The sequence below is a fragment of the Acanthochromis polyacanthus genome, chromosome 14, assembly GCF_021347895.1.
Source record: "Acanthochromis polyacanthus isolate Apoly-LR-REF ecotype Palm Island chromosome 14, KAUST_Apoly_ChrSc, whole genome shotgun sequence".
In the NCBI taxonomy this organism is placed as follows: domain Eukaryota; kingdom Metazoa; phylum Chordata; class Actinopteri; family Pomacentridae; genus Acanthochromis; species Acanthochromis polyacanthus.
Window position 1 is genome coordinate 25,396,530 of NC_067126.1, and position 12,488 is coordinate 25,409,017.

Sequence of the window (12,488 nt, forward strand, 5' to 3'; positions counted from 1 at the left end):
GCTTACCAGTAATTTAGATCTGATTGATTGTTGTTTCATTAAGGAATGATTATTTTTCTTTTGAAACCAGTTTTGTAGATTTTTGCTCAGTATGTGTTGCTCACTTCACTGTAACCATTAAATAACTGTAGAGCTTTTTAAAGCTAATGAGAAGATTCTGTCTTGCTAAACAGGACTAGCTGCAGCCCCTAAAGGTGCAAGTGGAAATGCTGCATCCTTTAAACAGGTGGTTAAATGTTTTAGTCGTGTTCCTGTAGAAGCTCAATAATGTAATGGATGCAATAAACAACTTGTCACACAGAAACAACTATTATTCTTCTTCAGCTGTTGATGCATCATATACAGTATCGAATTACATTTTACCATATTACTTGTAAACAAATTAATATATGGGTCTCACCATACCAAAGACAGCTGAAAGTCCACACATGTTTATCCAGTAAGCTAATCTCTACAGCTGCAGCGGCATCCCAGGTGTTTTCTGAACGGATTCAGCATGTCAGTCACACACTTGTAGCAGCACCTGCCTTCCCCAGAGACCCGAGCCTCAACAGCACTGTCTATCTAACTGTCTGCCCATCTAACATTGTGTCCCTCTGCGTGGGGCTGTTTGGAGCAGGATGTGGCGACACAAACTATTAGCTCAAACCCCAGTGGGTTCTCTAAGGAAGCCTGACATCCATGACCCTGGAAGCAGCGGTTCCTCCTGTGATGAAACATTTACTTTTTCATTTGTTTTTTCCCTCTATTTTTGCTCTGTTGTCCCACATTGCAGATGTCTTTTATTGCAGTTGACCCTGCAGTAGTTACTGCATGGAACAAAGTACTTAGATGTGGTATTATTTGTAGGTATTTAAGCTGTGGAAGCATGGCACGTGCACCACACAGTGTTTATAGTTCAATTAAAAAAAAAACAACAATAGCATGCTATTCAATAGGCTCCAGCACCCCCCGTGACCCTAGTGAGGATAGAGCGGTGTATAGAGAATGGATGGATGGATGCTATTCAATTTGGGTTTTTGGATCACCTTAGTTTTTGCAACTATTTTTTTTTTATTCAGACTTGTTGTGTTACACATTTTGTATATTTTCTTCCTGTTCGGTCTGAAAAGCCTGTACAAATATTTACACATAACTGATCAGAAACACCTCTGTGTAAAGAACAGGAACTGAACATTTCAACATTGTTGAATATTTCATAGTCTGTAGACTTTTGGTGATGTGATAATGTTTGTTTTTTGCCCTCAGGAAGGCAGAGCCACAGTTAACCAGGACACAAAGCTGGACAACAGGGTGATTGATCTCAGGGTAAGTTACTTAAAGACCTGAGGAAAACAAAGTGGAAAAAGAACTATATTTGCCTCGATGTAGCGAATTATAGTCACATTAGTAAGATAAAAAAAAGTTGTTGATTCTTGATCTGTTTATGTTGGCTTTTGTCAAAGCAAGTTATTCAATTCAAACTTATTGTCAGTGCCTTTTAAATTAACCAATGCCACTGTAGCGATAACATTAATCTGTTACATTGTATGTCATAATATAAGAAACTTGTGCGGCACATTTACAAAATTAAAGCAACTGGAGGGAGAATATAAAGTCTTTTTACATTAAAGAGACAGGAAACAACAACATACACTACCTCAGTGTGTCGAAAGACTGAGCAAACCTCGAGACCTTTAAAGCAAAAGAGATAGTCTGTGATTTAGTTTGGCTGATGCTGTGAATCTTGTGCAGTGTGGGAGACGTGCTAAACTTATGCGTGCAGCAGAAGACACCGAGCCACAAAGTGTCTCATTGTTTTGATATGTGCCTCCCACGATGATGCTGTGGCTGGCAGGAAGGCACCAACACCACAGCACACAACCACGTTGCTCACAAGCTTCACAACAACACCTGTTTCTGTAACACTGTGCACTTTGAGCTCACGGACTACGGTCTGTCATCAGCTTTGCGCTTAAGAGCCCAGTGAAGCTATAAAGTGTTTCCCACACTGGCAGACAGACACTCCAAAAGGGAACTGTAAAACTCCTCCAATAATAATTTAGCTCCTATGAAGCTCCCCTTGTAACTCGACCATCTTTAAACATGAGACTCTTCACCCAGAAGTACAGTGGAAGTGTTTACTTGTGTTTATCAAGTTTGCATAAAACAGCCGGACTTGCAGTATTTTGGACAGTCATCCTGACTGGTTGCTGTTTCATAGACTCTTGTCAGATCCTCTAACAGCGCTGCTTCTGCTGCAGCTTTCTAGACATGGCAGAAATGTTGCCACTGTACACAGGCATCAGTCTAAAGTTAAATGTACCATATGACTCTTTTACGGCTTTAACTAATGGACACCTTTTTTTATTGTTTAACCCTCTGAACCTCAAGCAATTTCTGTGTTCCTTCTTGTTCCCATTTTTACTCACTGTGGACCCATTCTCACTACAATATCAAAGTCCTGCACCTCTATGGAAACAGCACACTGATGGCTAGAAGTAGAGAGAACTCAGTACAACAGAGTTATAATGCCATAGATTTTAGAAAAACACAAAGGTTCAATTTCTGTTAGTATTTAGTTTATAATAATTGTACAGACCTGCATTCAGCATGTACAACAGGTGTTAGTAATGCTGTAGTGACTACACTATAGATGTTTTACCACTTATATTTTTAATGTGTGTCCATACTTGTCTCTTGTCTACTCTTTGTCAGCACAGCTTGCAGTTCAGTCCAGTTTAGCTAAAATTTCACAGCTCAGCAGAGTCACCAATGGCTTCACAGGGGCCAAATATTTTTTATTTAAAATCTTTCATTTAAATTTTTTTCTAAAATGTGATTAGAGAGCTTATTGTTGGCAAATGTTTAAATGAAACGTCTAGAATAAAGAGGTTTGGGGTAGATGTTACAATCTCAAGCGTGAAGAAAATTGAAAATTCAGCGATTCTACCTGTTTTCATATTTTCTGACTTTGATAAATGGTGTAAATTTGGCAGTTTTTGTGCTTGTTGTTTTCCGTTATTGAGCTTTTGAAACCTCCTAATGGGTTTGGGGTTCATCTGCGAGTTATTTTTTTGTTCAGTCACTTAGTTATTTGACCTATTAAATGTCAGAAATGTTAAAAATCTGTATTTTCTGGACAAAACAAGTCTTGTTTTCTTTAAGTGACACTGCAAAATCTAAACATGCTATATCCAGTTTGTTACACATAAGAAAAGCAACTAATCGTTACACTGGAGACGCTGCAGCCAGGAATATCATTTCTAATTTTCTGTTGATTGGCTAATCAGTTAATTGTTTTGGTTCCAGCTAATTTGTTATCACAGGAAGAACTTTCATTGATGCAGTCCCAGTGCACCATCATATTGCTTGTGTTAATAACTTGTATTCCATTATACAAACGCTGAGAACACACATCCAGTAAACTTCATCACATAAAATTCCCAAGAACCTGATCAATCAGCTTATCTACTGGCTTGTATTTGCCGTGAATACTTAGTCATTAGAGGCACAAACTGAAGTTAGCAGCAGTTTTCATCCACCTTATACTCAACTCATAGAGCTCATGCTGCAGATGAACTATTTACAATATCGCTTCTGCTATTTTCTTTGCTGTCATCTCAACATAGACAATGCTGTAAGTTCCTTGAGTGTCACTGTGGCTTCTGAAAAGGCAGAATTTCACAGCAAAAATATGCTATATTTGGCAACTAGTGGACACTCTGAAAACACACAAAGTAGACTTTCAGTGTGGGAGCAATGATGCCAGTTGTGGTTTACGTGTACACGCTTTTCTAAAGCATACTGGTGGGCTAGGGGGAGAAATGGGTGCTCACGATTGTCAAATATGACTTTTTAGGGCTTGAAACCAGGTCGTGGTAGATCAGCACCACAGCTAGGTTTCAAACCATTGCTTTTTGCCACAGAAGCGTCACATTCAGGCATATTTCATGAGGCCCCACACCATCAGCCAGTGCTGCCACTTACCCACTTTCACACCCACTCCCAGCACACAGCCTGTAAACAGGAAGTGCTTTCTAATTTTTGAGTGTGGTCTTGTACAGGCTGGTTTACGGTGAGTTGTCCCATGTTTAACACGGGGTACAGCCCGATGTGTAATACGTGACATAAATGAGTCATATGCGTAGGTGAGGACAGAATGTTTTGTTTGGTTCACTGCTTTCTAAAGGGGTTTGGTAGAAGTGTCTCTGAGGAGGAAAATTTCACACTTTTTTTCCACTTCTTCTTTTTGCTACATTTCCAGATTGCAAATGAAGGAAAACTTTCAGCCAGACAGCCCTGAAGCATTGTCTGCAGATTAATGAGCTTCCCGGTATTTAGACATTATCACCTTTCCATTCTGCCAACTGTTCGTCAGATGAATCCTATTCAGGAACGGACAAGCAGCTTAGATGGGGAAGAGGGAAAAATGAAACCTTTTAATTAACACCGACCTGAGTGTTCTGTATCAAAAGACCCAGGATCTGTCTTTAAGATGATGTGCAGTAACTGAACCTGAATGCCAGTAGAGCTCAACTGTGAAAATCTTGTGGTCATTTTAAATGAGTCAGTGGATTTTAGGGCGTGTTCTCTTGTGTGCTGATGTGCTCCATCGCCTGACTGCTGCACTTTTGGGGGGTTTTGGGGATTAGGTTTTTACAGTAATCTCCTGATTCACTTTGAGCAGTTTTGCTCCCTGCCCTGGTTTCAGTATTTACATTGATAATGATGGGTTTTATCTTTCTGGGGCTCTTGCTGGGGTTGAAGCCATGCCTTGCCCTTGTCAGCAAATAAGTGTTTTACCCTTTGTGTAGACAGGAGGTGCTTGGAAAAACAAATGGCGGTCTTGTTTTTGCACATCTGTTATGATTGTGTAATAAATCCAGTGACTCACTGCAAGTGTGGTAATAACCCTCTGCTTGTGGCTGTGTTTGCTTGTCTGTATCCTCCCATAGACGACCACCAGCCAGGCCATCTTTCGCCTGCAGTCAGGAGTGTGCCAACTCTTCAGAGACACGCTCACACAGAAGGGCTTTGTGGAGATCCAGACTCCTAAAATAATATCAGGTAAAAAAAAAAACTTTCTCTGTCACATTGATCCAACCCCAGGGCAAAACTGAGTTGAGCATGGAGTGAATCATTTTTCATTAAATATTTCAGTTGAGGCACACTTATTCCATATCACCTCCCACAGGTGTCCTGTGAGTCATCGTGTGACAGTTGTAGGCTTGACTTCCTCCAGACTGTTTGAGACTACAAATCAAATCAGGAACCAAACTCAAAGTTCAGTTGAAGCCCACAAACGGTTTCTGAGTTTTAAAACCCAAACACAGTCATGCACATCTGTCGTTAAGCAAACAACAGACAATGTGATATTAGAGAGAATTTTATTGTTTCAGTCCAATGAGGATTTTAATCCAGCCCATTGGGGATTTTGATGCATCGACCAACCCTCACATCAGCCTGTGTACTTTCACATTTCCCCACTACGCCCTTCTAATTGGACAAGGGAAGCTTTCCTTAAGATCATTCCCAAAAGACCTCATCTCACTTTACTGAAGTAGAGGAGGACTGAATAAAAAGTCAGACCGAAATCTCACCAATATTCAGAAGACACAGTTATTTGAGCTTTTCCTTTGATTTGTGTCTTTCTTATCCTGGCATTATTTTTTCAACATTGGGTGATAGAGGAGACTCTACAAGCTTTTGAACAGTTGGAATCCGAAAGTAAAATGTGGTTCCTTGTTTAAAACACTATCACTAAGGTAGATATTGTTGATTATGGATAAATATTTGTATATGACGGAATGGGAAGTGTATATGATGTAAATTACTTAATTTACAAACATTTTAAGTCAAACATGATGATTATGGGTGTGTTCCAGTAGCTGTACTACTACACTATATAGCATACTAGAAAGCAATGTACGCCATCCCAATACATAGTATATATAATGATAAAAACATATCAGAATGTCCTACTACATGCTGTTGGATTTTTCAGTATGCAAACCAACATGCTTTTCTGGCCTTTCTGACTCACAATCCACCGTGAAGTTCATATGTGTGTGAGCCGCTGTGAGCTCACACACATCTGAATGCTCATTTTGCACATCAGACTACAACCGTCAAAGTTTAAGGCACAAAATTATGACAAACTACATGTCCCAATTGTATGCATATATATGAAAGCGTAGTACTTTGTGGCAGCAGCTGTGTTGCGTACCGAAAGGCAAAAAACCCCAACGTGTGCCATATGTCTGTTATTGTTAGAGCACAGCCCAGTAATCTTGCCATTTTCTCTACTGCTCAGCCTCCCACATGCCTCTCAAATTTGAAATGAGCTGTGATGAAACCTGCGCCAATCTCACTTCCTCCTTTCTTGAAGAGCCAATGACTGAGACTTCCCTTGTCAATTCAAAACTGGCGCTCTTTTTTTTTTTTTTTTTTGGCGGCACCTGTCAATATACACTGCGTACCCTTTGCGAAACCACATCTTCCTGCATGCCGACACCCTCAGTACATGCAGTGAACGGTTTGTGCCTTATGTGAACCTCCACCCTACTGTAGACAACATGAGAATATCAGATAATTCCCTCTGACGTATGTGTCAACCGCACTTATGTAAGTCTGGCCTTCGTTATGTAACCCTGACACCTATATTGATTATTTTGAAAAACATGCCAGGCATTCGTTCTTATTCGATGAATGTGAAAAAACTATTACTTTTCATGACGTTTGTGAGAATCAAAAAAATGTATGCCAGAAAGAAACATTGTTTTTTTCCTCAAAAGAGAAAAATGACTAGAATATGGCTAATTAACTATAACGTCTACTGAACAAATGATAGATATCATCATTAGGTGGGGTGGGTCAAGGTTTCGAAATGAGAAATTGAAGTTTCCTCAGTGAGGCAGCTGTGTATATCAAAAACTCTATCAGGCTTTGTAGTTAATGGTCATTTTGTCCTGTGAGGCAGTAAAAATCTCATTTCATTTCTAAGAGTTGTCGTCCACTTCCAGCTGCCAGCGAAGGGGGAGCAAATGTCTTCACGGTGTCTTACTTTAAAACCAGCGCCTACCTGGCCCAGTCTCCCCAGCTCTACAAGCAGATGTGCATCTGTGCTGACTTTGACAAGGTCTTCTGTGTGGGTCCAGGTAAGAATGCCTCCCATCTGTCGCCTCACACATCGGCAAACTACTTATGACAAACAGAGAAGTGAGCAGCAAGAGTATAATGAAAAATGTAGACCCTATTAACTGAGATGACAATTTTAAAATGGCTCCAAATGCGTTCAGATTGTTAAACTTTAATAGACCTCCCTCTGTTGCTTTCACTGTGGTCAGAGCTGCTGTAGAGCTTAGTGTGTTAGTGGCACAATGGGACTTGTAAAAGAGTTTAAGAGAGCTGTCAGCTGTTTGACTAAGGAAACACTGCCACCCTCTGATTGTATACATACAGTATTTATCTATCCTTTTTAGAGTGCCACTCGTATCTGATTTTTAGTCTTCGCAGGATCCTAGCCCAAGATAAAAATGAAGCATTGGGGGAAGGATGCACATTCAGTATTCTACTGACTGGACTGTGGCTTTTGTTTGCTTCTGTGTAGTTCCACCAGAGAAATCAAAGGGCTTTAGGTCATTACTGCTTCTAAGGCAACAATATATTCACCACCGTTGCCGTAGTTACAGTCACACTGATTCAGCATCGAAGGAGAATTGGGATCAACTGTCCTCAAAATCTCATTGGCTAGAAGTGAAAGTGTGTTTAGAATTGCCTTCCACAGCTGAGGTGCCACTATCTGAAATCAGCTATAAAGGTCCACCAGGGAACAAGCAGAGTCTTCTGCACAGAGGAGCAAATGGCATCCTATTTATGTTTGGAATTGTGTTTTCTATTATTTTTTATTCCTGTGTGGTGAAATATATGCAGGGGTCAGTGGCAGAAAACATTGTAGGTTCCAAACTAAAACTTGGTGTGCATAAAGCAGCAGAAATATGCATATACACCCTCTGTCTCAGACATGCTTCTATGAAGTCATTTATATGCATGCTCGTGTTTGACAAATTTCAGTCATTGTGAAATTGGGTGCATGTGCACATGCCTGATCTCCAGACAATTCCGCTACATGCAGACACAGAAACACTTAATTGTTTCCATGTATGAGTGAAGACTTCTTCAGCAGTCATGTAAATGAAAAGAACAAAGATCAGTCACAGAATATGGAGTGTAGTCTTTCAGCAGCCACAGAGCCTCCTTATGTATGACCATTACCTCTGGCTAGATATATGTTGCACTCTTGGTATCATTATCCTCTCACAAGTATCTGCAAAGTGACGTCTTAATCATGATCAAAGTTTGGAATGGTAATCAGAAATGATTAGATTCACAGCGTTCACACAATGTTACAAAGAACTTCACAGTCAAGGATACAGATGAAGTAGCTAGAATTACTCTGTACACCATAGCATTAGCATTCAATTCACATTAGCTCTTCTTTTGAACAAAATACTTTATAGTGACACACTAATCTGCGTGTTAACACATTGTCCTTGTTCCTTAAAGAATTATTGGGTAATTCAGAAGCCAGTTTGTGAACTTGATCAACCTTGATGTTAACTTTTGCCTTGTGATCTGATCAGATGCATGTTGAGGAGTTTGCAATGTCCTGAATCCAATGACACAGCAGAAAAGGCCATTTCACCATAAGATGTGTCAAAACTTTTCTTCTGCTTCTCTTGTACTCCAGTTTTCTTTGTTTTGCTGCTAATGTTCAATCCTTTCAGTTTTCAGGGCAGAGGACTCCAACACCCACCGTCACCTGACTGAGTTTGTGGGTCTGGATATTGAGATGGCCTTCAACTACCATTACCACGAGGTGATTGACTCCATCACTGACACCATGGTGCAAATCTTCAAGGGCCTGAGAGACAAGTAAGATGCCATTAGGATTTATAAAGTGCATTTTTGTTTTGACTTTATAAGTTTGGAGGCTATTCGTTACTCTCGAACTTTCTGTGAGTTGAGGTGATGAATGCACCAAAAAGTGATGGAAATTACCTGCCACAGAGACTCCAGTTTCACCTTCCTATTCAAATTAAAACTGAATGGTGACAGGATCAGTTCCTGGTGTGGATATTATGTGGATGGCAAACTGTGTACGTCTGAGTAACAGTATTTAAATAGCTGAATCCAGATTAAGTGTTGTCACCTTCTCCCGTCTGCCCTGATGAAGTTCACTGCTCTCCTTGCACTCTTTCTAATGAACTGCCAAGAAGAAAATGTTATGATGTGGCTTTATTGCCTCCTAGTGGTATAAATCAGTGCAGCAGGCATAAAGAGCTTCAGTAGTCGATGACTTAGGATGAGGGTTGGGTACGGCTCTGTCCATGTGTGGAACCTGCTGCATTTCTGGCTTCATAGATCCATGTGTGGGAGTGTTTGTTAGAGTTAGGAAAGGCAGAAGGGATGGGCACCACTTAAAATCCTACAACTATCAGTTCCTAAATAAAAAGTAATGAACAAAATGTCTTTTGGAAGCACTGTTGAATCAGTGGATCATATTAAGTTATATGGAAACTAGCCACAACTGATACTGCGCTTGTCTGTGATGTTGCTACTTTCAGCTTGTGACCGCTGTTCCTCTTTCTCAGAGTGGTTTGACTGGTTTGTTCTCATGACTTTCCAGACTGTTCCCTTTTGACGCATTAAATGGTTTCGCATGTGTTGTTGACTGATATTCCAGCACTACAGACACAGATGAGTAGCTCTCTTTGAGCTCCGTTTGTCATCTCGTGTTGCTTTGACAGCATATTAAAATGTTGATCGTTAGATGTCTTTCAAAAAGATTTCGAATGGTGCAACTTCTGGGGCCTTTATGATAGTGTTTGTTATAGCAATTTGCTTTTCCCTTTCCTATTAAAGTACAAAGAACACAGTCAGTTGATGATAAATGAATTAGTATAGAGACAAACTATTTAAAAACTGTGCGAAAGTCTAAGGCCTTATGTAATTTAACTCATAATTAAAGGTGGATTAGGACATTTGTCACATAAAAGCCATCAAACATTTGTCAAGTTGGATTGCAGAAACCTTGGACAGTATATTATACTGCATGTGTGTATCTGTGTTTTAGTGTCCCTGAACTACTTAATTTGTGAGCTTGTAAATCTGGCAGTCACAAAGAGCAAACCTCAATAACATACATCATTAACTTTTAAGGTTAAGACTCTGTTTAAGGGAGTGTAAAATCACATTTAGGTGGAGAGTCAGGGTTAGAAAATGAGTTGTTATGTTTATAAGTCTGCAATAAATGAATTTAAGTCTATGTAATTTCCCCTCTAGTTAACAAAACATTTGTCTTTGTGCATCTGCTTTAGCTTCCAGACAGAGATTCAGACGGTGAACAAGCAGTTTCCAAGTGAGCCCTTCAAATTCCTCGAGCCCACTCTGAGGCTGGAGTACACTGAGGGCGTGGCCATGCTGCGTGAGGCTGGTGTGGAGATGGGTGACGAGGACGACCTCAGGTCAGAACACTTTGGATGCCCTGTGCCCCACATACCACTCAGTATGTCAGATGATTTAATCAGATGAGAGCAGAAGTAAAATTTGTTACCACGAGTTAACACAAGAGGATGTGAAAGATTAGATCAGTAGCTAAGGTTTTCACAAATTCATGTGATGAAAGTTGTTGTGTTTAACTATTTACGGTACAGTTTGAACATGCTGGGATTATTAGTAATGCTGTTTGTCTACAATAATAGCAGAGAATTAAATCACTGTATCATGTTCAGTTGTAGGAAGGTTACAGGTGAACATGTGAGATGAAGTTATAAGTATTGAATTTAATTCCCTGTTTGTTGTTGTATAGTACGCCCAATGAAAAGCTGCTTGGCCGTCTTGTCAAGGAAAAGGTACATTCAATTTGTTCAACTACAATTTCCCTTGGGATTAATAAATTATCTATCCATCTGTCTATCTATGCTTCTTTCACTTAATATCAAACTGCAGAAATATGAATATTGTTTGATCAGACACTGGCTGCAGAAAATGGTGTCAGGATGCAGAGAAACCCCACATTATTATTTCATTTTTTTTTGCATATCAGAACATCAGCACTTATGCATATCAGCTGTCTGTGTTCTGAAAACTTAAGGTGATCTAATTATTAAGTCATAACATCTGAGCCGCAGGGAATTCTCCACTCAGTGTTTCTTGAGGTGGACTTAAAAATAATAGAATATAGCCTCTATGATCTCTCTATGTAGTAAAAACAAGTTCCTTGTTAACTTGAGAAAGACAGTTTTAGGCCTTTCAGAAGCGATAGAAATATTATCAAATCACATCTGCTTGAGCTCTCCTCGTAGTGCAGAACAGAGAAACAAAACCAAGACTTGTATTTCAGGTAATTTATTATTCGAGCCCATAGCTTTGTTACATAAATAAGAAGACAGGAAACACCTGAGTCGTCATTCGTCCTCATGCATGCTGCTATTTTCTGTTTGTATTCAGCTTCTGTTTTCTTTTTTTTCCCAGTATGATACTGACTTCTATGTGCTGGATAAGTACCCACTGGCTGTTAGGCCCTTTTACACCATGCCTGATCCAAACAACGCTGTAAGTCTCTCACTGACTCATGCGCACACACATACACTGGTTCGATTCATAGCAAGCATATTCAGTAACAAATGTAGCATATATTTTTGCAGATCCGTTTACAGTTGTGGTCGACCTGCGTTGTGGCTAGAAAAACCTCAGTAGACGAGTCTTCAAGAATTTAACTATTAATAATGCCCTTAAGAAAGCTACAAGCGGTGCCACAGAAGCCACTGTGGTGCTAACAATTTTTGAAATTATGTTCTTTGGGAAATCTGCATGTTGAATCTGTAGTGACAGTCACATTTGGCTTTCAACACCAGTTTTATAGCTGTTCAAGGTTCAGGCAAACATGTCACCCTTTTCTTTCTTTAGTTTCCTATTAGTATAGTCCAGTCTCGTTTAAAATAGAGTATTGTCTCCTTTTGTTTTAACTGTCTGTGTCTCTTTTTCTCCTTTGGTGAACAGATGTGAGGATACCCTAATTCTTATTCTTGTTTTTTTTGTTTGTTTTTTTGTCTAGAAATACTCCAATTCCTACGACATGTTTATGAGGGGAGAGGAGATCCTGTCTGGAGCTCAGAGAATCCACGATGCTCAGCTGCTGACTGAAAGGGCCACCCATCACCAGATTGGTAAGAGGAAGTTAAGTGGGCGTGATGTTTATTGTGAATGATTTGTCTCCCTCTGTTGGTGACCAGTGGCACTTAAAACACAAGGAAATGTGTTGGATTAACAGTTGTGAATGTTTGTCAAAAAAAGCAAACAGCTTTCAGTCATTCTTAGCTTCTTCTTTTTTTTAAACTGCACCTCTCTTTTGTGATACTGTAGATCTGGAGAAGATCAAGTCATACATCGACTCCTTCCGCTTTGGAGCTCCCCCACATGGCGGCGGAGGCATTGGTAAGGGA

At 39.9% G+C, this 12,488-nt stretch overlaps 1 protein-coding gene across 1 annotated transcript in view; it reads left to right on the top strand.

Moving 5' to 3' along the window:
- The window catches only part of dars1 (aspartyl-tRNA synthetase 1), a 28,264-nt gene that overhangs the window by 15,100 nt on the left and 676 nt on the right, over positions 1–12,488 (top strand). Inside the window, exons 9-17 of the mRNA XM_022193665.2 lie at positions 1,249–1,308; positions 4,938–5,049; positions 7,005–7,139; positions 8,769–8,916; positions 10,362–10,508; positions 10,853–10,895; positions 11,518–11,598; positions 12,101–12,212; positions 12,409–12,480. Coding sequence (XP_022049357.1) covers positions 1,249–1,308; positions 4,938–5,049; positions 7,005–7,139; positions 8,769–8,916; positions 10,362–10,508; positions 10,853–10,895; positions 11,518–11,598; positions 12,101–12,212; positions 12,409–12,480 — 910 coding nt within the window. The remainder of the gene's footprint in view (positions 1–1,248; positions 1,309–4,937; positions 5,050–7,004; positions 7,140–8,768; positions 8,917–10,361; positions 10,509–10,852; positions 10,896–11,517; positions 11,599–12,100; positions 12,213–12,408; positions 12,481–12,488) is intronic.